The 25,400-nt window shown below is 36.0% G+C and overlaps 1 protein-coding gene across 1 annotated transcript in view; it reads left to right on the forward strand.

Annotated features, from left to right (window-relative positions):
• The window catches only part of GAS2L3 (growth arrest specific 2 like 3), a 49,380-nt gene extending 23,986 nt beyond the window's left edge, over positions 1 to 25,394 (forward strand). The window contains 8 exon segments of the mRNA XM_017887293.1: positions 1,286 to 1,454; positions 2,549 to 2,664; positions 11,307 to 11,448; positions 17,309 to 17,372; positions 17,998 to 18,136; positions 22,125 to 22,232; positions 23,401 to 23,672; positions 23,674 to 25,394. Coding sequence (XP_017742782.1) covers positions 1,286 to 1,454; positions 2,549 to 2,664; positions 11,307 to 11,448; positions 17,309 to 17,372; positions 17,998 to 18,136; positions 22,125 to 22,232; positions 23,401 to 23,672; positions 23,674 to 24,727 — 2,064 coding nt within the window. The 3' untranslated portion in view covers positions 24,728 to 25,394.
• The last annotated feature ends 6 nt before the right edge of the window (positions 25,395 to 25,400 follow it).

Genomic DNA, 25,400 nt, shown 5'->3' on the forward strand with positions numbered 1-25,400 from the left:
CCTCACTCAAGCTCTGACTCTCCATTCCAAGCCACCCCACTCTTGGAATCTCCTATGCATTTCACTTAGGCTCTAATAATATTCCTTTGTAAGTTGTTCAGTAAGGAGGACAAGAGATATTTATATCTGTTTTAAAAAGTGACTTCATAATGACTTGATTACTTCTTTTACAATCCGAAGAATTGATATAGCCTTTTCTATAATCTTACATTAAATAATCTCTAATTGTATTTCAAAACTTTGCAAGTGTTTATTATAACATCTATAAAATTATAAAATTTATAGAGTGTCAGTTTTTATTCTAAACTGTGAATTGGCCAGGTAGTATTTCATGCTCTGTGGGCCAGTAGGCAAAATTGAGATATTATGCAGTTACTTGTATAACAGCCATTTTAAAATGTAAAAACTATTCTTAGCTTCTGGGCTTACAAAATCAGGTGAGACAAGATTTGCCCCATGGACTATAGTTTGCCACCCACTTGTTTTCAACTAAACTACTTAGACATTTTTAAAAAAGATAACACTGTTATTATGATTTGAAGCTTACAAAATGCCATTTATGCTTCATTCATTCAACAAATGTTTATTGAGTCTCTGCTATCTGCTAGGCCCAATGCCAGATGCTGCAAAGGTGTATTTTATAAGGCAGGAATCAGTAACTCATCTTACAGCTAAGATATTAAGACTCTGGTCAAGTAACTTGTTAAACTTACTCAGCTAACAAGTGAAGGGAAAATATTATTTGTTGAATTGTACCCTCTTGGCTCAATAGTAGAATCCATTTATTAATTTGGTGTTTTCTTACATTGACCACAATATTGAATATTGAAAATGTCTTGGCTGGGCGCAGTGGCTCGTGCCTGTAATCCTAGCACTTTGGGGAGTCTGAAGTGGAAGGATCGCTTGAGCCCAGGAGTTCAAGACCAGCCTGGGCAACATAGGATGACCACGTCTCTGCAATACATAAAATTAAAAACTTAGCTGGGTGTGGTGGCATGTGCCTGTGCTCTCAGCTACTTGGGAGGCTGAGGTGGGAGGATTGCTTGAGCCTGGGAGTGGAGGCTGCGGTAAACCATGATCACATCACTGCACTGTAGCCTGGGCAGCAGAACAGGACTAATATTTTGCTTCTAATTTATATATTTGCTGTGAGCTACAGCAGCTTTTTATATGTGTCTATTATGTATGATTTATGCTTCATCATTTAAATATTGATGTGGATTATGATGACTTTTAGCAAAGGTTTTATTCATTCAGTTGATTGATTTTTTTTTTTTTTCTTTAGGTATGGTTTGGAGAAGATCTGCCTCTAAGTCCTCGGAGTCCTCTGACCCCCAGACATGGACCAGGATTGGCTAATGTTTGTCAGTATGATGAGTGGATAGCTGTGAGGCATGAAGCCACTCTGTTGCCCATGCAAGAAGATCTATCAATCTGGTTATCTGGTTTATTAGGTGATGCTTGAAACAATACCCCAAATTGTATTATCTTATTCAATATGCATTTATTGAGAGCCTTACTCTTTGTCAAGGAGTGACTGTTACAGATGCTGGGGATACTCTAGTGAATGAAGTATTCAGTGCCCTTGCTTTCACCAAGGTTACATTTCAGCTGGGGAAATACTCTGATTCACCCTGAACCTTGGGTCTTGAATAGTAGGAAATTTGAGATTTAACTGAAGAGGTCAATAAACTTTGAATAATGAACATTTTCATTGTTAATATTAAAATCATCTTTAAAAAGTGTATTGATCTAATTTTTTTTTTTTTTTTACTGATTCACCCCCCTCACCCCTGACCCGCCTTAGTCTTGTATAAGCCATGAACTTTGAGTGAAACATATACTGTAGATAAAATGATTACAATTTCTGAGGCATTGAAGGATAGAGGCATATGAAACCTAGGAAGAAATATCAGGTTGGAGAATGTCTGGCATCATATTTTTTACGCTATTAGAGGATATGAATGCTTTAAACTTTCTCCCCAGAAAAATTTTACTTTAAATAATTTTACGTAGAATTCTTAAGTTTTCATGAAAAAGAGTATCTTAAACGATACAGCCCTTCCAAGATAATAAAATACCAAATATCCACTGTATAATCAGTTTGATGGATAATGTTTAGAGTTTATTATGTAATAATAATGTTCTTAAAGAAGACAATCTAGAAGTAAAACGTTAGTATTCCCTGGGTATTTGTTATGGTATTGTCTTTAATTTTAAAATTGGAACCAAGTCCATCTTATTTATAGAGACTATTTTTCTTGTGCAAGGAATATTAATATGCAGTGAATTTATTTCAAATGAAATAAAATCGATGTCGGTTTTCTATATTTTTTCTGTACTTCTACATTACAGATATTTTTGTTTCAGTATCATTAAGTTAACTTGCCATTATTTGCTATTTTAACTGTACCTTCTAAGAGTATTTAGAGTCTGATCTGATACTTTTCTAGTGTTTTGCTGTAATCTGATTCTATTTAATTAATTTTAACCATATTGTTTGAATTTATGTTTCTAGAAGAATCTTAACTTTGAAATATGTTTTTAGGTATTAAAGTTAAGGCAGAAAAATTATTGGAAGAACTTGATAATGGAGTACTTCTATGTCAACTGATTGATGTTCTTCAAAACATGGTGAAAACATGCAACTCTGAAGAATCAGGGGTAAGTAAATGTTTGACAGTATGGATTTTATGTCTTGGTACCTATTAATTTATGTACATTTCTTATCTCTAGAAGGTTGTAAACTTCCATGCCAACTGGCTATGAGATGTTGAATAATTTACTTAACCCTTTTCAAGATCTGGAAAAATGTTCTCTTTCATAAAATGAGATTAACAGTTACCTTAGGATTTCGTAAAATGAGATTAACAGTTACTTTAGGATTTATTTGTGAGAGTTCAGTCAAATTAAATGAGTGAATGTACAGATGGTGTCTAACATAGTGCTTGATGCATAGTCAATCCAGCTCTTCTTGAGAACATTAACATAACTTCCTTTTAGAATTGTTGGGAGGGTTAAATGGGAAAAGAGCTTGTGATGGTTCCTGGCACACAAGTAGCAGCTGCTATTATTATTTTCTTCTTTATATATTCTCCATATATTGCATTGGTGGTAAATTCTATAAATATTGATTGGATAAATAATAAATGTTTTTAGACAGGTTTCATTCATTAGTCCTGAAGTCATGATTTGAAGTCGGTAAGGTTTCCTCTCTCTTCATCAAATGTAGGTATTCTCAAGAGTTTGGAGTCTGCAAATTTACACACAGTTGGTGGAAATACAAGGGAGTATCATCATTCTGGGGGACAGTGGATGATATGTGTGTGTATATATACATATATATCACTGAAAATAAAGTATATCTTGTAAAAATATTTTGTGGGTACATACTAGGTGTGTATATTTACGGGTACATGAGTTACTTTGATACAGGCATGCAATAGGTAATAATCACATCATGGAAAATAGGATATCCATTCCCTCAAGCATTTATTCTTTGTGTTACAAGCAATCCAGTTGTACTCTTTTAGTTGTTTTTAAATGTACAATTAAATTATTATTGACTATAGTCACCCTGTTGTACTATCAAATACTAGGTCTTATTAATTCTTTCTAACTATATTGTTTACACCCTTAAACATCTCCACTTCCCCCCATCTCCCACAATCCTTCCCAGCCTCTGCTAACTGTCCTTCTACTATGTCCATGAGTTCAGTTGTTGATTTTTAGCACCCACAAATAATTGAGAACATGTGATGTTTGTCTTTCTGTGCCTGTTGTATTTTACTTAACATAATGACCTCTAGTTCTATTCATGTTGTTGCAAATGACAGGATCTCAGTCTTTTCTATAGCTCTGTGGTACTCCATTGTATATATGTGCCACGTTTTCTTTACCTGTTCATCTGCTGATGGACATTTAGGTTGATTCCAAATCTTGGCTATTGAGAACAGTGCTTCAGCAAACGTAGGAGTGCAGATAATCTCTTTAATATACTGATTTCCTTTCTGTTGGATATACCCAGTGGGTTGTTAGGTCATATGGTAGCTCTATTTTTAGTTTTTTGAGGAACCTCCAAACTGTTCTCCATAGTGGCTGTAGTAATTAATATTACCACCAGCAGTGTATGAGGGTTCCCTTTTCTCCACATCTTTGCCAGCATTTGTTATTGCTTGTCTTTTGGATGAAAGCCATTTTAATTGGGGTAATAGCTCATTGTAGTTTTGATTTGCATTTCTTTGATATCAGTGATGTTGAGCACCTTTTCATATATCTGTTTGCCATTTGTGTGTCTTTTGAGAAATGTCTATTCAAATCTTTTGCCCATTTTTAAATTGGATTATTAGATTTTATCCTACAGAGTTGTTTGAGCTCCTTTTATATTCTACTTAATAATCCCTTGTCAGATGGATTGTTTGCAGATATTTTCTCCCATTCTATGGGTTGCTTTTCAATGTGTTGTTTCCTTTACTGTGCAGAAGCTTTTTAACTTGATGTGATCCTATTTATTTTTTATTTGGTTGCTTCTGCTTGTGGGGTATTACTTATGAAGTTTTTGCCCAGACCAATGTCAAGGAGAGTTTTCCCAGTGTTTTCTTGTAACAGTTGCATAGTACAAGGTCTTAGATTTAAGTCTTTAATCCATTTTTATTTCATTTTTATATATTGTGAGAGATGGGTCAAATTTCATTCTTCTGCATGTGAATACCGAGTTTTCCCAGCAGATTTTATTGAAGAGACTGTCCTTTCTCCAATCTATGTTCTTAGCACCTTTGTTATAAGTGAGTTCACTACAGTTATCTGGATTTATTTCTGAGTTTTCTTTTCTGTTCCATTGGTCTGTGTCTCTTTATGCCAGTACCATACTGTTTTGGTTGAAGTCAGGTAATGTGATTCCTCCAATTTTGTTCTTTTTGCTCAGGATAGCTTTGACTATTCTCAGTCTTTTGTGATTCCATAGAAATTTTAGAATCTTTTTTCCGTTTCTATGAAGAACGCCGTTGTTATTTTGATAAGGATTGCATTGAGTCTGTAGATTGCTTTCAGTAGTATGACCATTTTAATAATATTGATTCTTCCAATCCATGCACGTGGAATATTTTACCATTTTTTGGTGCCCTCTTCAATTTTTCATTAGTGTTTTATTGTAGAGATATTTCACTTCTTAGCTTAAGTTAATTCCTAGGTATATAATTTTATTTGTGACTGTTGTAAATGGGATTACTTTTATTTCTTTTCAGATTGTTGGCATAAAATGTTACAGATTTTGTATGTTGATTTTGTGTCCTGAAACTTTACTGAATTTGTTTATCAGCTGGAATAGTTTTTTTGTGTGTAGGGAGGTCTTTAGGTTTTTTTAAATATAAGATCATATCATTTGCAAACAAGAATATTTGACATCCTCCTTTCCAGTTTGGATGCCAAATCTTTCTTTCTCTTGTCTGATTACTCTAGCTAGGACTTCCAGAATTGTGTTGAATAACAGTGATGAAAGTGGGCATCCTTGCTGTGGTCCAGACCTTAGAGGAAAGGCTTTCAGTTTTTCCCCATTTGGTATGATACTAGCTGTGGGTCTGTCATCATATGGCTTTTATTATGCTGAGGTGTGTTCCTTCTATACCCAGTTTCTTTAGGGTTTTTATCACAAAGGGATTTAAATTTTATCAAATGCTTTTTCAACATCAATTGAAATGATATATATGGTTTTTATACTTCATTTCGTTGATAGATGTATCACACTGATTGATTTGCACATGTTGAAACATCTTCGCATCCCTGGGATAAATCCCAATTGGTCATGATGAATAATCTTTTAAATGTATTGTTGAATTCAGTTTGCTAGTATTTTGTTGAGGATTTTTCATCAGTATTCATCAGAGAATGGTCTGTTGTCTTCATTTTTTAATATGTCTTTATCTGGTTTTGGTATAATACTGGCCTCATAGAATGAGTTTGGAAGTAATCCCTCCTCTTCTGTTTTTCAGAATAGTTTGAGTAGGACTGCTATTAGTTCTTTAAATGTTTGGTAGAATTCAGCAGTGAAGCACTCGGGTCCCAGGCTTTTCTTTACTGGGAGGCTTTTATTACAGCTTTGATCTTGTTACTTGTTACTGGTCTGTTCAGGTTTTGTTGTCATACAGTTGCTCAGTATAATCCTTTAAATTTATGTGGTATCAGTTGTAATGTCTCCTTTTTCATCTCTGATTTTATTTGGGTCTTCTCTCTTTTTCCTTAGTCTGACTTAAGGTCTGTCAATTTTATTTATCCTTTCAAAAAACCAACTTTAAGTTTTGTTTATCTTTTGCTATTGTGTCATTTCAATTTCATTTATTTCTGTTCTGCTCTTCATTATTTCTTTTCTTGTACTAATTTCGAGTTAATTTGCACTTGCTTTTTTAGTTCTTTTTTTTTTTTTTTTTTTTTTTTTTTTTTTTTTTTTTTTTTGAGGCGGAGTCTCGCTCTGCCGCCCAGGCTGGAGTGCAGTGGCCAGATCTCAGCTCACTGCAAGCTCCGCCTCCCGGGTTCACGCCATTCTCCTGCCTCAGCCTCCCGAGTAGCTGGGACTACAGGCGCCCGCCACCTCGCCCGGCTAGTTTTTGTATTTTTAGTTCTTTAAGATGCATTGTTAGGTTATTTATTTTAAGTTTTTCTTTTTTGATGTGGACACTTACAGCTATAAATTTACTTCTTAATACTGCTTTCACTGTATCCCATAGGTTTTGGTATTTGTGTTTTCATTATTTTTTTCAAGAAAATTTTTCAGTTTTCTTCTCAATTTCCTCTTTGACCTACTGGTGTCATTCAGGAGAATATTGTTTAATTTCCATGTGTTTATATTGTTTCCGAAATTACTCTTGTTATGAATTTCTAGTTTTATTCCATTATGGTCAGAGAAGATGCTTTATATTATTTCAGGTTTAAAAAAATATTTTAGGAGTTGTTTTGTAACCTAACATATGATCTATGCTTGAGAATGATCCACCTGCTAAGGAGAATAAAGCAGCTGCTGAATGAGATGTTCTGTAAATATCTGTTAGGTCTGTTTGTTCTATAGTGAAGATTAAGTCTGATGTGTCTTTTTTGATTTTCTGTCTGTAAGATCTGAGCAATGCCGAAAGTGAGGTTTTGAAGTCTCCATCTATTACTGTATTGGAGTCTCTCTCTCTCTTTAGCTGTAATAATATTTGCTTTATTTATCTGAGTGCTCTAGCATTGGGTCCATATATATTTACAATTTTTATATCCTCTTGCTGAATTGACCTCTTTATCATTATATAATGACCTTCTTTTTCTCTTCTTATGGGTTTTGTCTTAGAATTCATTTTGTCTGATATGAATATAGCTACTCCTGTTTTTCGGGTTTCTCATTGGCATGGAGTATCTCTTTCCATCCCTTTATTTTCAGTCTATATGTGTTTTCATAGGTGAAGAGTGTTTCCTGGAGACAAGAGACAATTGGGTCTCGCTTTTTCATCCATTCCGCTACTTTGTGTCTTTTGATTGGAGAATTTAATCTATTTATATTCAGTGTTATAATTGATAAATAAGGACTTACTCCTGCCATTTTGTTGTTTTCTGGTTGTTTTTTGGTTGGCTCCTTCTTTCCTTCCTTTCTGTCTTTTAGTGAAGCTGATTTTCTCTGGTGGTTTGCTTTAATTTCTTACTTTCTATTTTTCATGTATCTGTTGTATGTTTTTTGATTTGAGGTTACCATGAGGCTTGCAAATAATATCTTATAACCCATTATTTTAAACTGATTGCATAAGCAAAAGAACTATTAATAGCAAGAGATATTGTCACAGAACTTCCCAAACCTAGAGAAAGATACCAATATTCAAGTACAAGAAGGTTATAAAACACTAGCAGATTTAACCCAAAGAACACTACCTCAAGGCATTTAATAAACTCCCAAAGGTCAAGGATAAAGAACTCACTTTAGCATTTCTTATAGGATGGTCTGGTGTGGATGAAATCCCTCAGCTTTTGTTGTCTGGGAAAGTCTTTATTTCTCCTTCATGCTTAAAGGATCCTAAAAGCAGCAAGAGAAAAGAAACAAATAATATACAATGGAGTCATGTTCCCCCAGGCCCTGGTTGGGTCCAGAGATGCTGTCTGGGAGCCAGAGATTGAAGTCTTAAACCTTAGAAATTTACCTGATATTACTGTTTTACTGCAGCTAAGCCAGCACTCAAACCACAAGTCAAAGTCCTTCCCACTCTTTCTTCCTCTTTTTATGGGCAGAGGAGCCTCTCCCTGTGGCTACTACCACGACTGGCCCATGTGAGTTTCTGCCAGGCCACTGCCAATAGAACCCAAGGGCTCTTTAGTCAGCTTGTGGTGAATGCTGCCAGGCCTGGGACTCACCCTTCAAGGCAGTGGCCTCCCCTCTGGCCCAGGCCAGGTCCAGAAATGCTGACCAAGAGCTGAGGCCTAAAGCTGGGGACTCCTCAGAGCTTACTTGGTGCTCTACCCCACTGTGGCTGAGTTGGTCCCTAAGGCACAAGACAGAGTCAGCTTTACTTTTCCCCTTGCCTTTCTCAAACAGGAGGAGTCTTTCATTGTAGCCACCAAAACTGGGAATGTATTCAGTCCCACCTGAAGCTAGTATGTCTGACAGCCCAACGCCCATGGCGTATTACCTGGGTATCACTGCTGGTTATTCAGGGCCCAAGGGTTCTTTACTCAGCAGGTGATGAATCCTGGTAGGTCACCACTGTGACAAGGCAGCACTGAGTTCAGCGTAAAGTCCTCCAGTTGCTGTGCTGTCTGTCTTCCAAGTGCACAGCTTTCTCTGCACCTTGTGGCTGCTGCCAGGGGTTGGGGGAGGTGGTGCAACCACACGCTTGGCCTGGTTGATGTCTCAGTAGGTCATATGCTCCTCCCCTCTGGTCCACTGGCTCTGTGTCCAGCTCAGCACTGGGCTTGCCTAGGACTTGCAATTCTTGTGGCCTAGACTGTCCCTCAAGTTCACTTAGGTCCCCAGAGCACTCCAGTTTATGGTAGCGAGGCTTGTCTGAACTCAAGCTCTTATTACTGTAATGGGTGAATCCCCTCTAGCTGGGGTTGGTCCAGATGCTTTCTCCATGGGCAGACGTCAGCTACTAAAGCCTGGTTCTGCCTTCTGCTGTGTAAGGACAGCAGTGAGTTCAATGTAAAGCCTCAAAATCACTGTACTCTCCCTCTCCCAGATACACAGATTCTCTGTGCCATGTGGTTGCTGCCGGGAAGATGGAGGGAGGGGTGGGCAATTTAAGACTGTCTTTCCTTCCCTCTTCAATGTCTCTCTCAGCGATATGAAATTAAAACCAGATTTCTGGTCTGATTTTTGATTCTTGTAATGGTGCTTCTTGTGTGTAGTTAGTTGTTAAAATTTGATGTTCCTGTGGGCAAGACAAATGTTGTAGGTTTGTATGGGGCTATCTCGCTCTGCCCCCTAAAGCACATCTTTTGTTACATAGTTCTACTTGTAGGAATTTATTCTGAGAAAATAATCAGAAGTTTGTGAAAGTGATAGTATAAAAATTAGGAACAACCTAAATGTTCAGTAGAGAAATTGTTAAAAATTAATTGTGGTAACCAGGCACATTGGAATATTATACATTCATTGGAAACAATTTTTTAAATATGTTATTTTGAACCCCACATGATGTCTACAACCTGTCATTTAGTGTATATGAACACATACACACACAAATCAAATTGAAGAATGGCTTATGTGACATTTTGTAGATACAAATATGTGTATAGTTGTGCATAGAGATGTCTTGCCGAAATGTGGGTGAGAGGATTTCAGTTGATACTTTGTAGTTTGCTGTTGGTTTGATTTTTTTTTTTCAATGATTGTATATTCTGTATTCAATCAGGGAAAAAAAACTCCTAAGGTTATTTTAGTTTTGGAAATAAATAGTAACAGGAAGGATATACAAGGAACTAGTAATAGTGGTTAACTCTAGGGAGAGAGAAGAACTGGCAGTAGGTGAGAGAAAGGCGTAATATCCTACTGTACCTATTGCATTAACAAAAATCATATTCTTGGATTGCTTATTCAAGTAAAAATTTAAACCGAACCAAAACAAAAAAATCTCTTAGCCTCAGCAGAATTATCTAAATAATCTTGGAGCAGATAGTAAAAAAGATTAAGATTCTGTGAAACTTAGATCATCAGTTTTCAAAGAACTTTAATTAAGAAGGAACAACTACTTCCTTATTTGATAGTCTCCTCAAGAAACTCAGAACCATCTTTATGAATCTACATGGAAGGAAGTAAGCAAAAATGGATGTCTGTGATTTTTTTTTTTTTTTTTTTGAGAAAGAGTCTTGCTCTGTTGTCCAGGCTGGAGTACAGTGGCATGATCATAGCTTACTGCATCCTGGAACTGCTGGGCTCAAGTGATGCTCTCACCTCAACCTCCTGAGCAGCTGGGACTTCAGCTACGTGCCACCATACCTGCCTAATATTTAAAAAAGTATTTTGTAGAAATGAGGTCATACTATGTTGCCCAGGCTTGTCTTGAGCTCCTAGCCTCAAGCAGTCCTGCTTCAGCCTCCCAAAGTGATGGGATTACAAGTGAGTTATCATACCCATCTCTTTAACTTTTAACATAGCAATAATTTGAGGTTTATATTGAATTATGTGTAGAGAGACATACCGTTGAGAGTGCTTTGCAATTATTAGGCTGTCAGTTTTTATTTTAAGATTCTTACATTATTTTAAAAAGAAAGAGGTGAGAGATGCTTGATCCTACTGCTAATTTTGACCAAATTGTTTTCTAGGAATCATTTTTCTGGAATATACTTTAAAGCAGCAGTCCCCAATCTTTTTGGCACCAGGGACTGGTTTAATGGAAGACAGTGTTTCCACAGATTTGGGGCCGGGGGGGTTTTGAGATGAAACTGCTCAACCTCAGATCATCAGGCATTAGATTCTCATAAGGAGCACGCAGCCTAGATCCCTTGCATGCACAGTTCACAATAGGTTTCGAGCTTCTGTGAGAATCTAATGCTGCCGCTGATCTGATAGGAGGCAGAGCTCAGGTGATAATGCTTGCTTACCCACTGCTCACCTCCTGCTGTGCAGCCTGGTTCCTAACAGGCCACGGACCGGTACCAGTCTGTGGCCCAGGGTTTGGGGACCTCTGCTTTAAAGTAAAATAAAATAGCTTTCAAAAGTATCTTTTTTCTCCAAAGTTGTGTACTTTTTGGTTACAGGTGATGGATTGAACATTTATTTAGTAATATCAAAATGACTGTTTAATGAAAATATCCTTGATACATTTTTGAAATTATTCTTTTATCTTTTCCAGAATTTTCCAGTGAGAAAAGTGCCCTGTAAGAAAGATGCTGCATCAGGTTCATTCTTTGCTCGGGACAATACCGCAAACTTCCTTCACTGGTGTAGGGACATTGGGGTTGATGAAACTTACCTCTTTGAATCTGAAGGTTTAGGTAAGTGATGTTGTTGACATTCTTGTTTTTAATGCTTATTAGGAGGTTTTAATATCCTTAACCTCTAATTTTTCTTTCCAAATAAGGACTCAAATGCCTCATCTCATTTTCCTAGAAAAATGTATACTTTGAATATATGTTAAACTATTGGAGAATCAGATCAGGGCTGGGTGCGGTGGCTCATGCCTATAATCCCAGCACTTTGGGAGGCTGAGACGGGTGGATCATGAGGTCAGGAGATCGAAACCATCCTGGCTAACACGGTGAAACCCCGTCTACTAAAAAAAAAAAAAATTAGCTGGGCGTGTTGGCGGGCGCCTGTAGTCCCAGCTACTCGGAAGGCTGAGGCAGGAGAATGGCATGAACCCGGGAGGTGGAGCTTGCAGTGAGCCGAGATCACACCACTGCACTCCAGCCTGGGTGACAGAGCGAGACTCCGTCTCAAAAAAAAAACAAAGAATCAGATACTAAATCAAATATGTTAACCTTTTCACTTATAAAGATTTTATGTGTCTAGAATGCCCTAAAATTCTAAATTCCTAAATGAGTTGGCTACATTAAGAATTACTCTACCAAGCCTAAAAGTAGTAACTTCCCTTTAACCATATAATTACGGAAATGACAGAAGGCCTAATAATGTATAATCATGGTGTTTAGCTTTACCTTATAACAACAGCTGCCAACTCTAATGGATTAATATTTTTGACAATTCATTTTGAGAAGTCATGCTCCGTTGAAGAATGATTGATGTATTTTCTCATTTCCTTTAAGTCAACAGAAGCATCTGTGTAGTGACTAAAGCGGTAGCTATTTAAGTTTTATACTATATTTGAAAGCATTTATGTATATGTACATACATACACACGCATACCCACCCCCCTACCCCCACACACTGAATTCATAATGTGATAAGCACAGCAGTGTACCAAGGGCAGGGCTGTGGGAGTTGTCTGCCCTGGTAGAAGTTTTATCACTGACATTGTTTAGGATTGCTGGTTTGTGGTGATAGTAAAAAGCAAACTGACTTTTAGTTGGTGCATTATTGTTCTAAAATTCTCTACTGACAGTGCACACCCTTATTGCCTGCACACAGGGTAAGTTGCCTCCTGTTTACTCTGCATCTGGGCACCCCTATCCAGTGCAGAGCAAGCATGGGATGCTATTTTATCCCTCTGTTTGCACCTTGCTTTAGATGCAGGTGGGCTGATCTTTATTGACAATGTAGTTGATGTAATGGCATGTCTACTTTCTAGAGATCAAAAGAAAGTGGAAATGCTTTGAATTCTCTAGTTTCTGGTTTATAGTTTCTGAAAGGACATAAGATGGTTGTATATTTCTCATTTTCAGTAGAAGGCATCTTCTCACTCTCCTGAAGGTCAGTATAGGACTAAGTAAAGTGCTGTCAATACCAGTAATTCATTTTGAGGCATTGAACCGATAAGCTAATGTTTTTAACTCTCCAGAGGTCTCAAAGATGAGCCTCTTAAGTTTTTACACTTTGCTAGCAACTCATAGCTATTTTATGAAACAAATATACTATTTTAAGGAACTTAGAAAGTATTTAGAAAACAAGTTTAATAAAATTTTAGGATAAATTCCTCTGTTGGTATGAATTTTAAACTCAAGTGTAGGCTTTTTATTGCTTTGAAAGAGTATACTTTGTGCTTGGGGTGTATAATAGATGCTATTCATAAGTCAAAGAACAATTACCATTTTTATTGAGGGAATCAGGGCACATGCAATTCATGCACATATTGTACATGATTAGATTAGGATTCAGAAATTTCTTAGCCTTTCTAACTTTAAGGACTGGAACAGAAAGGTAGATGATCCATAACTACTACTATATCATTGCATTTAGCATATGTTCTATGATCAGGCCTCTTTAAAAAATATTTTAAGGATCCCTATTTACCTTTATATTGCATTTCCTTTTAAATTTATTTTTATTTTTAATATTGTATTAAAATGCACATAAAATTTACTATCTTAGGCTGGGCACGGTGGCTCACGCCTGTAATCCCAGCACTTTGGAAGGCTGAGGCAGGCAGATCACCTGAGGTCAGGAGTTCACCTGAGGTCAGGAGTTCAAGACAAGCCTGGGCAACATGGTGAAACCCCGTCTCTACAAAAATCAACTGGGCATGGTGGTGCATGCCTGTAGTCCCAGCTACTCAGGAGGCTGAGGCAGGAGAATTGCTTGAACCTGGGAGTGCAGTGAGCCAAGATCACGCCACTGCACTCCAGACTGGGTGAAAGTGAGACTCAAAAAAAAAAAAAAACATTACTATCTTAACCATTTAACCATTTTAAAGTGTATTAGTTTCTTTTGTAGTAGCATAAAAATTGAGATATGCTGTGTACATAATGTAAAATTTATAATTTTAAAATGTACATTTCAGTGGTTTTTAGTATATTCACTATGTTGTACAATCATTACTACTATCTGATTTTGGAACATTTCTGGAAAATCTATACCTATTAGCAATTAGTCCCAGTTATTCTCTTCCCCCATGCCAAGGCAAACCCTGTTCTCTGTCTCTAGGGATTTGCATATTCTTGATGTTTCATGTAAATGGAATCATACAATATGTGGCCTTTTGTGTCTGTTTCTTTTACTTAGCACAGTGGTTCATTTATGTTGTAGCATGTAACAGTATTTCATTCCTTTTTATGGTAGACTAATATTCCATTGTATAGCTATGCCATATTTTTTTAATCCATTAATTCAGCTAGTGGGCATTTGGATTGTTTCCACTCTTTGGCTATTATGAATAATGTTGCTCTGAACATTTGTGTACAAATTTTGAAGTAAACATTCTTATTTATTTATTTATTTATTTGAGACAGAGTCTTCCTCTGTCACCCAGGCTGGAGTGCAGTGGCACAATCTCGACTCACTGCAAGTTCTGCCTCCCGGGTTCATGCCATTCTCCTGCCTCAGCCTCCCGAGTAGCTGGGACTACAGGCGCCCGCCACCATGCCCAGCTAATTTTTTGTATTTTTTAGTAGAGACGGGGTTTTACCGCGTTAGCCAGGGTCGTCTCGATCTCCTGACCTCGTGATCCGCCCATCTCGACCTTCCAAAGTGCTGGGATTACAGGCGTGAGCCACTGTGCCTGGCCGTAAACATATTTTTTAATTCTTTCAGATATATGCCTAGGAGTGGAATTTCTAGGTCATATGGTAACTCTGTTTATCTTTTTGAGGAGCTATTTTCAAAGTGGCTGGACCGTTTTACGTTTCCACCAGCAGTGCCCATGTGTTCCAATTTCTCCACATCTTTGTCAATACTTGTTATTGCCTGTTTCTGTTTTTATTATAACCATGCTAGTGGGTGTGAAGCAGTATTTTGTTGTGGTTTTGATTTGCATTTCCCTAAGGACATTGAACATCTTTTTATATGCTTGTTAACCACTTGTATAACTTCCTTGGAGATTGTCTATTCAAATCCTTTGCCCATTTAAACAATTGGGTCATTTACCCTTTTTGTCAACTTGCAAGAATTCTTTATATATTCTAGATACTAGGCCATATTAGATAGGATTTGTAAATATTTTCTCCTAGTCTTTGGATTATTTTTTTACTTTCTTGATAGTGTCCTTTGATATATGAAAATTCTAAATTTTGGTGACTTTTTTTTTTTTTTTTGCTTATTCATACTTTTGGTCGTCTGAAAATCCATTGCCTAATTAAAGTCATACATATTTTTAACCTATATTTTCTTCTATAAATGTTACAGTTGGTGCCTCTTAGTTTTAGGTCATTGATCTATTTTGAGTTAGTTTTTGTATATGGTGGGAGGTAGGGGTTCAAATTCATTCTTTTGCGTGTAGATGTCCAGTTGTGCCAACACAGTTTGTTGAAAAACCTATTCTCTCCTTATTGAATTGCCTTAGCATCTTGTTGAAATTAATTGTACATAAATGTATGGGTTTATTTCTGGACACTCATTTCCATTCCATTGTACATTTATCCCTATGCCAATGATACACTGTCTTGATTCCTGTAGCTTATAGTAAGTTTTGAAATTGGGAGGTGTGAGTCTCCAACTTTGTTCTTTTTCTAGATTGGTTAGGCTTTTCTGTGCCTTTGGAGTCCCATATTAATTTGATCATCAGCTTTTCATTTCTGGGAAAGAAAATAAAAGGGCTGTTGTAATTTTGATAAGGATTACACTGAATCTGTAGGTTGATCAGGGGAATGTTGTCTTCCAATCCATGAACATGAGATGTCTTTATTTATAATCTTTTAAAATTTCATTCAACAGTGTTTTGTAGTTTTCAGTGTACAAGTGTTACAATTCTGTGCTTAGGTTTACTTCTAAGTACTTTGTTCTTTTTGAAGCCATTTTAAGTGGAATTATTTTCTTCATTTCATTTTCAGACTGTTCATTTCTAGTGTATGCAACTAATTTTTGTGTGTTGATGTTATCTCCCACAACTTTGTTGAACTTGCTTATTAGCTCTAGCAGTTATTTTGTAGATTCTTCAGGGTTTTCTTCTATACACAGGATTATGTTACCTGTTTTTTGTTTTTTTGTTTTGTTTTTGTTGCTTTGTTTTTTGAGACAAGGTCTCACTCGGTCACCCAGGACTAGAGTATAAGTGGCATGATAATAGCTCACTGTAGTCTTGAACTCATGGATTCAATTCATCCTCCTGCTGCAGCCTCTTGAGCATCTGGGATTACAAGTGTGTGCCACCATGCCTGGCTAATTAAAAAAAAAAAGAAAATTGTAGAGACAGAGTCTCACTTTGTTGCCCAGGCTGGTCTCAAACTCCTAGCCTCAAGCAATCTTCCTGCCTCAGTCTCCCAAAGTGCTAGTATTATAGGTGTGAGCCACCATGTCTGGCCTATGTTATCTGTTAATAGAGGTAGTTTTCCTTCTTCCTTTCTAGTCTAGATACGATTTATTTATTTTTCTTGCATAAATGTCATTGCTACAACCTCCAATACAATGCTGAATAGAAATAATAAAAGTGGACGTCCTTGTCTTTTCCTGGTCTTGAGAGGGAGACTTAAAATCTTTTACCTTTAAGAATGATAATGGCTGTGGGTTTTTCCTAGATGCCCTTTATCAGATTGAGAAACTTTCCTTTTTTTCCTGGTTTGTTCAGTCTTTTTTTTTTTTTTTTTTAAATCATGAAATGGTTGGATTTTGTGAAATGGTTCTTTGTCTCTTGAGATAAGATAGTTGTGTGTGTTTTTTCTTTACTCTGCTAATAGTATATTGCATTGGTTGATTTTCTTATATTGAACTATTTCTGGCATAAATGACACTTGCATGGTATATAATCCTTTAATATGCTGCTGGATTTGGTTTGCCAGTATTTCATTAAGGACTTTTGTATCTATATTCATAAGACGTACTGGGTTTTAGTTTTCTTATGATGTCTTCATCTGGCTACCTTTGGTATCAGGGTAATGCTGTCATCCTAGAATGAGTTAGGAAGTACTTTCTCCTCTTTGTAAGAGTTTGAGAAAGGTGTTAACACATAATTCAGTGCTAAAGATAGCTTAAAATAAAATCGAGGTACTATATATCTTTTAATGGTATCTGTTGTTGAAAGATCTGAAACATAAGCAATGTTACTAAGCCCTCAATTTTTTAGACTTTAAATGCTGTGCAAATAAAGGTCCATGGTAATTTTTCATTCTGTTATTGTTAGCTGGGTTTTTTTTAAACTAATTTGTCGAAGATAGTAGAAAAAATAAAAGTACCTTTTCTTCATTTTTTCTGAACTAGTAAACCCACTGTCTTCATTATTTTTTTTTATTTAACTCTCTTCTTCCATGCTACAAATATGTTTCCATACCTAATTTTGCTGTATAAAATAAGTGGTTTTATTTTCCACAGTTTTGCACAAAGATCCAAGACAGGTGTATCTTTGTCTTCTTGAAATTGGTCGAATTGTGTCAAGGTATGTATTTCACCATATTTCAGAATTTCAATGTTATAAACATTTTAAATCTACTGAATTTTAGAACACTATTTTCTATAAATTAAAAAATTGCTTTAAATTAATTTGCTATTTTTTGTTTCTTTATCAACTTTGTTCTGTTTGCATGAGCATATGTAAACATCTGAGTTCTCAATATAGCTTGTCTTCATTTACTGTTAAACTGCATTTACTGTTCAATTTTTTAGATTAAGGATAGGGTAAGAGCATGTAGTCTAAGGCAGTTGAAGTCAAAGCAAGTCCTCTGAACACAGAGAGGATCTGGCAGAAGGCCAAGGCACGGTGTCCCCCATACCTACTTCAGTTCTATCTTTACTCACCAGCTGATTTGAAAGCCATCTTTCAGGATTCCAGGTAGAATATTGGGAGCATCCTGCAACCCAAATATGTGCTATGATGTGAGGATTGTAATACAAATATTTTGCAATCAATGAGACATTAAACAGCATTTTCAAATATCCCAGTGAAACAATTGGTAGAAAAGGAGCATATAGACTTTACTTCAGAAAGAAAATCTATCTTGATATGCAGGCAAGTACCTGGGTCAACTTTGCTTGAATAATCAGATCTCCTGGTTGGTTTTCAGATATGGGGTTGAGCCACCAGTGTTAGTAAAACTTGAGAAAGAAATTGAGTTAGAAGAGACCTTGCTTAATACTTCTGGGCCTGAAGATTCTATCACCATTCCAAAATCGTGCTGTCAGCATGAAGAGCTACATGAAGCTGTAAGTAGTTGCCACACTTTCTTTTGACCATAATACCTGGAAGTCTCATAGTTTTAAGCACTTCTAGTTTGCTACAGGTGATGCTATTTTTAAAAGCAAGTATTTCTTATTCAGAATGTAAACCAGTACTATTCTCCGTTCTCTGATGAATTCAGGGCATTATATTTTAAAGGTGATTTGTTATTGCGTGTATATGATGAGGAATAAATGTGTAGTTGAGGAGTGGTGGGGCAAATTGATTGGAACTCATCATGAAGAGCACTATAGGCCACAAGAATTCATTGATTCTTTTTTCAGTCTGGTAGTATTGTAATCTGATTTGCAAATTATAAGGAATATTCTCATGGTCATGTAGAGGTTATATTGGTTTTATGGTAATAATCCAGGCATAAGATGAGAGCTTGAACTTGAGCAGCAGTTATGGGGATGAAGCAAAAGGAACAAATAAAAGACATATTTAGGAGGAATTGTTAGAAGAATTGACAGGAATTAGTGACTGATTGTGTAAGAAAGAGAGAATCTAGGGTGATTTCCAAGGTTTCTCTAAGTAGATGGAGAATATAGGAGGAGAGAAAGTTGTGAGGGAATATTGATGGGTTTTTTTTTTGAGCATTCTCTCCTCCAGAATATATCCAGACTTGTTAGATGATAGGTTACAACTGGATAGTCTTCTTAACTTTATCTGTTCATTAGGTAGAAGTTAATAGAATATTAACTTCCTTGGTTTGTGGGTCTTCTACAGTGACTACAATGTGAACAATGAAGGTGAACTGAGCATGAACATTTTCTGCTTAGACTGTTGTTTGGACTGTAGCATTTTATGAAAGTGTGAAATACACAAAATTAAGAAATAATGAATAAATCATTACTAATAAACATTTTTAAAGTATTGCCTTGATTGTTTTGTTTAATGTAATAAAAGTCTATAGTAAAACTATCAGATAACCTTGCAAGAAGATTAAGAACATGTCAGAATGGACTACTCTTTTATCCGGCCAAAGTATCTACCTACATTATGCTATTGATGTGTGTGTGTGTGTGTGTATATATATATATTATATATATAAAATATATATAATAATTGTCAAAATCAATATGGGAAGCAGAAAGAATGCAGTAGGTAGAAAATAAAATTTAAAACTCATATAACCTTAAAGAATGATAATTAAATAAAAAGGAAACATTGGAAAAATATTTATATCAAGTGGAAAATACAGTGTTTTCATTTCCCTATTATATAAAGACCTTACACAGTTTGATAAGAAAATCATTGCAGTAAATAAGTGGGCAAGGTCTGTGTTCACACAGGAAGATAGCGCAGTGTCGAAACTTGCGGATAATCAAGGAAATCAGATTATAACAGCTATGAAATACAATTTGCCCCATTAGCAAGATTTTTTAAAATTATGAAGCCTGGTGCTTTTAAATTCTAGTAAACTGTATTTAGGGTTTACTATTGGCAATGGAAAATGACGTAAACTTTTGAAAAGAAATGGGCAAATATTAAGAGCTACAAAATATTACTTTTCATTTTATTGTAGCTGAAGAGGGAAAAGTAGCATAAATTAAAGTGTTTATTGCATTAGGACTTAGAATGGTGAAAAATTGAAAGCAATGTAAATACCCTCAAATAGGGCAATGGTTTGGCAAATTAGGATTCCTAATCTTAACAGGATAATCATTGTGATCATGATGAAGAATATGTAGCAACAAGAAAAATTTATTTTGTGTAAAATATGTATATACAGACAAACTGTACAGAAATGAGAATGAAAATAATAGTAATATAGTACCTTTGTAGATTATTTCCTTAGCTATTTCCTTCAGTATTATAATGTAAATTATGTAATAAAATCAGAAGAAATCATTTCTTACCTACGGCTGTTATTTCTTTTAGGCTCATGCCTTGTTCTGATTGTGGGTTAGTGCTGATTTGTACTGCTTAATATAAGTGAACTTCAGGTATCTTAAACAAGGAAAAGATGTGCCTTCTTACATCTACATTCTTGTTATGAAAAGTAAAAAGAAACATTTCTCTAAATATATATGTGCTATATGAATACATTCAATGTCTATCTCTAAATATGTGATCTACAGATATCTTTGTTGAAAATAAGGAACAATTATTATCTGATTCATGATTTAGGGTCCTGTTACAAAATATACAACTGCAATTCTGTATACTTAGGAAATTTTTACAGACAGAAAGTGGTGACTAAAAGATATTATCTCCTTTCAGATTACTTTGGTTAACTAATGTATCAACATGGTTCTAATAACTGTAAGCCCTTTCCCAGAGTTCAGTTTATTTTTCACCATTTTATGCGCATGATGTGTATGTTTGTATGAACGTAGATGCACATGTGCACGTGTGCATGTGAACAAGATAAACTTGATTGGGTGACTTATGAAAATCAGTTGTATTTGTTTATAAGCACATTATTTTGTTAAATACATGATACAGGAAAATAAATTCTGGACCTTTCTTATCAGGCCCTAGTGAATCCACAAGTGTTCATTTGATTTAGGTAGATATTTAAGACAATCATATAAGTTTCTATTGGTGCTCAGCTAAATTAGGCCTATCTAAAGAGACTCTCTTTAATATCATGCCTAAGTTTAGTTATATGAATTCGTTTTGATAAATTGTGTGTGGCAGTAATTGAGAAAACATTCATGACCTTCCTTTTCAAAACATAATTTTAGGAAAAGCCAAAATATTTTCCACAGTGGCTGATGTGTGACTTTTTTCAGTCATAGGTATTTCAACAAATATCTTTACTTAATATATTTCTATTTCCATGTTCTGAATATATAATTCTTAAATTTGTTTTTATGTTTACTGCAGTTCTACTATTTAAAAATATTTGTAATAATAAAAAATTCTGTAAGCTTCTTGACTGGCTGAAGTAGAGTTCCCCCATGCCAACTCCTATTTCCTTAGCAGGCTATTGAAACAGAGCATTTTTAGAGAAACGTACCTTGAATTGAAAATTTTAAGAATTTTACCTAGTCTTGAGAGAATAGATGTGAATATGTTTCTGCCAATTTTAATAATAAATTTGAGCAAATCTAGATATTTCCCCCACAATATTAGTTTAGTACACTGTTAAGGGACAAGTGAAAATTCCTACTTAGCCTTTATCTGACTGGCCTGTCTTTGATTTGACATGTATTATTAACTCAGGGCTTAAAACAAATTCAAGCTTAGTAACGAACTCATATGTTTCCCAAAACTCAACAAATGTGTTAATTGACCTCACTGTGTTATGTGTTCGAAGATTAAGGGTGGATGGGAGGGAGGGAAGGAGAGAGAGAAAAAAAAAAGAGAGAGAGAGACACTGAGAGAGAGAGACAGAGAGACACCAGCTAGGCTGTTTGGATCTGAAACCTGGCTCCGCTACTTACTAGCTGTATGATCTCTGGCAAGTTTAACCTCTTTGGTAAAACTGGGAAAAATAAGAATTTCTTTTTTGTTTTTTTTTGAGTTGGTGTGTTGGTGTGTCACCCTGGTTGGGGTGCAGTGGCCGGATCTCAGCTCACTGCAAGCTCCGCCTCCCGGATTTACGCCATTCTCCTGCCTCAGCCTCCCAAGTAGCTGGGACTATAGGCGCCCGCCACCTCGCCCGGCTAGTTTTTTTAAATTTTTTTAGTAGAGACGGGGTTTCACCGTGTTAGCCAGAATGGTCTCGATCTCCTGACCTCGTGATCCGCCCATCTCGGCCTCCCAAACTGCTGGGATTGAGCCACCGAGCCCGGCCCAAGAATTTCTTTACCACAAAGTCGTGCTGGAAAGATTGTGGCTTTTATGTTAGATTAGCAATGTCTAATCTCAATATTTGTTAACAAGCACAGGAGAAGCGATTAAATCATTGAACCTAGAATTTTTACCTTTAAGTTTGGTTTTCCTTGGCTATCATATAATATTGCACTTTAAAAAAAATGCTTTTTGTAACAAGCACTAAATTTTATTTATTCATCATCTTAGGTTAAACATATTGCTGAGGATCCTCCTTGTAGTTGTTCTCATCGATTTTCTATTGAGTATTTATCTGAAGGACGGTACCGACTAGGGGATAAAATACTCTTTATAAGAGTAAGTCCATTATTTACATTTTATTTACACATAAATACTGTTTTGAAATTGGATTTATTGCTTTACTAACTTTTTGCTCCCCTTTTACTTTTAAAAACATTGGAAAAGATGCTATTAATGGAAGGATTTCACTGTACAAGGAAAATGGAGTAATTTCTTTCATGAGTATATAATGAATTTAGGTAACCACTCATCACACAGCAAACAACTAACTTCAGGATAGCTAAGATTATTTAGACAGTGAATATAATAGGGGAAAATCCTTGTATACCTCAAGGAACTTATTTATCAAATTTTCTTAGAAAAGGAATAATTTTCCATCATAAGAAGAAAAAACAAAGCATCTAATAAAGATTGAGCTCGTCCAATGTTAAAAATAGAAAAAACAAATATAAATACTTTACATAGGATTTTGTCTATAATAAGACCATGGACACAGAAAATATTTTTCTCATTGACACAGAATCAGTATGTATACCAGTATGCTGATACATATTTTCATTTCCTTCCTTTGTCCCATCTACAGTTGATTAATTGTTCCTTTTGCTGGTAAGGAGATTGAAATTTCACCTGTTCATCATTCTTTCCATTTCTCATACAGAAGCTGTCTTATTTCCAATTTAGGAAAATAATATAAAAGTATTTAAAAATATAATTTCACCATCCATATTTTCTTCTATTTCACGTATTATTATTACCTCCTCAGCCCCACCTAGCTCATACAGAAACATTTGCATGCATTTTCTTTTAATTAGCTTTCTGTTTTAAGGCAGTATGATGTGGCAGTACACAGAGCATAGGACTTAGAGTTAAAATTTGTGGGTAATCTCATACAGCTGTGCAGATTTGCCTGCTGAATGGACAGGGCCCTAAAACCCAACTTGAGATATATTGGCAGAGCCAGGATATCTTATTTTTAGGATGCAAGTTATATGTAAATACCTTTCTTACAAATAGGAAGATTTTGTATCGTTAGTTGCATAATTCGATGTGAGTTAAATTTATTAAATTAATAACACAAGAAAGAAACTGTCAATTTGTAGTGAGGCTGTTGGCAAATGCTCTGAATTTCATAGATCACAGACATCACATATTGTAACTGCTAATGAATTGTAACTGTAAATCTCACAGTATTACAGCTTTACTTTTTATTTTCCTTTGGGGGCAGATGCTTCATGGAAAACATGTCATGGTTCGCGTTGGTGGAGGCTGGGATACTCTTCAAGGATTTTTGCTTAAATATGACCCCTGTCGAATATTACAGTTTGCCACACTAGAACAAAAAATTTTAGCATTTCAAAAAGGAGTTTCTAATGAAAGTGTACCTGATTCGCCTGCCAGAACACCTCAGCCTCCTGAAATGAATCCTTTGTCAGCAGTTAACATGTTTCAGAAACAAAATTCGAAACCCAGCATGCCAGTTAATATTCCAAAAGCAAAGAAAACAGGGACGTCCACCAGGTGCATTGGTGCCACCATCTTCACTGAAAGGAGGTAATCTGGGCCCTATGTCAGTCCGTTCTAAATTGCCAAATTCTCCCGCAGCATCGTCTCATCCCAAGCTCAAGTCTTCAAGAGGCATAACAAAGAAACCGCAGCCTCCTTCAAACAATGCATCATCTTCACTTGCTTCATTAAATCCAGTAGGTAAAAATACTTCTTCACCAGCTTTACCAAGAACTGCACCTTGTATATCTGAGTCACCGAGAAAATGTATTGCATCCCCCAATACCCCTAAGGCCAAGGTTATTCCAGCCCAGAATTCAACAGATCTGCCTGAGTCCACACTTTTGCCAAATAAGTGTTCTGGAAAAACTCAACCTAAGTATTTGAAACATGATCATATTTCTTCCAGAGATAATGCAATATTTCACTTAGCTGCAAATTCAAATTCATCCTCAAAGTGTCCTAAGCTACCTAAAGCAAATACACCTGTAAGACCTAAACCTTCTTTCCAGTCCTCTGCAAAAATGACAAAACCCAGTTCCAAAAACATAGCCACGGGTCTAGGAACACAGTCTCAACCATCCGATGGTGCCCCACAAGCAAGGCCAGTCCCAGCACAGAAACTTAAATCGGCCTTGAATTTAAATCAGCCAGTTTCTGTGTCCTCAGTTTCTCCTGGAAAAGCTACACAGAAATCAAAAGATAAGAATATAGTTTCAGTTACCAAAAAGCAGCCTCAGAATAAAAGTACTTTTCAGAAGACAGAACCCAGCTCCTCGAAGTCTCCTGGCAGAACCCCCCTGTCCATCGTGAGCCTTCCCCAGTCTTCTACCAAAACACAAACTGGGCCAAAGTCAGCACAGACTGTCGCTAAGGGCCAGCATTCAACTAAAGGGCCTCCCAAAAGTGGCAAAACCCCAGCTTCAACCAGGAAACCACCCTTATCTGTTAAGGATGCAGATAGTGGAGATAAAAAACCTACTGCAAAGAAAAAGGAAGATGATGACCATTATTTTGTCATGACTGGAAGTAAGAAACCTAGAAAATAAATACATAGTCATTATAAAAAAAGAGAAAAGGAAGAGTGAATGTGTTAGCTTCACATCTTAAAAGTTTCTCCTGTTTGTGTCTGTCTAGATAGGTGCAGACACTAAGGATAGTGAGGATGGAGGTTGGGATGAGGAAAGGGTTCATCAGAATTCACATATCTGAATTCAGAAGGAGCCCTTCTGAAGCAAACAGTTGTAAAATCACTGCAAGGCTTTTATTAATAAGAGACATGTATATGATTTTCAGTCTATAGCATCTTTGTTAACATCTGCCTGTTGCAGGAAATGTAAAAGTTACTTAACACTACAAGAATTTTAACAATAGTTGCTCTATTTTTGAATATGTATTAAATATGGAGTTCATATACCTGCTAATATCAACGATGGTGCTCTATTAGTTCATTGCATTTTGGTTTAAAAAAAAAAAAGCAACGGTTTGGCACTTGTTCCACAAAAGGCATCTAATTTAATGTTCTGATGATCAGAATTGCCTGATCCAACAATACTAAGTCGTGACTGCTGCTGACTAGCTTGGCATTACTCTGTGTTAGGTAGAATTCTTATTATTTATTTTTTTTTAAGCTTTCCAAATTGGAAGGAACTGATTGTTTCACGTGGCTTATATTTACATTGGTAATATTTTGTCAGCAATATTTTTGGTAAAAAAAAAAAA

Source organism: Rhinopithecus bieti, unplaced genomic scaffold, assembly GCF_001698545.2.
Source record: "Rhinopithecus bieti isolate Rb0 unplaced genomic scaffold, ASM169854v2 scaffold_15133, whole genome shotgun sequence".
In the NCBI taxonomy this organism is placed as follows: Eukaryota; Metazoa; Chordata; class Mammalia; order Primates; family Cercopithecidae; genus Rhinopithecus; species Rhinopithecus bieti.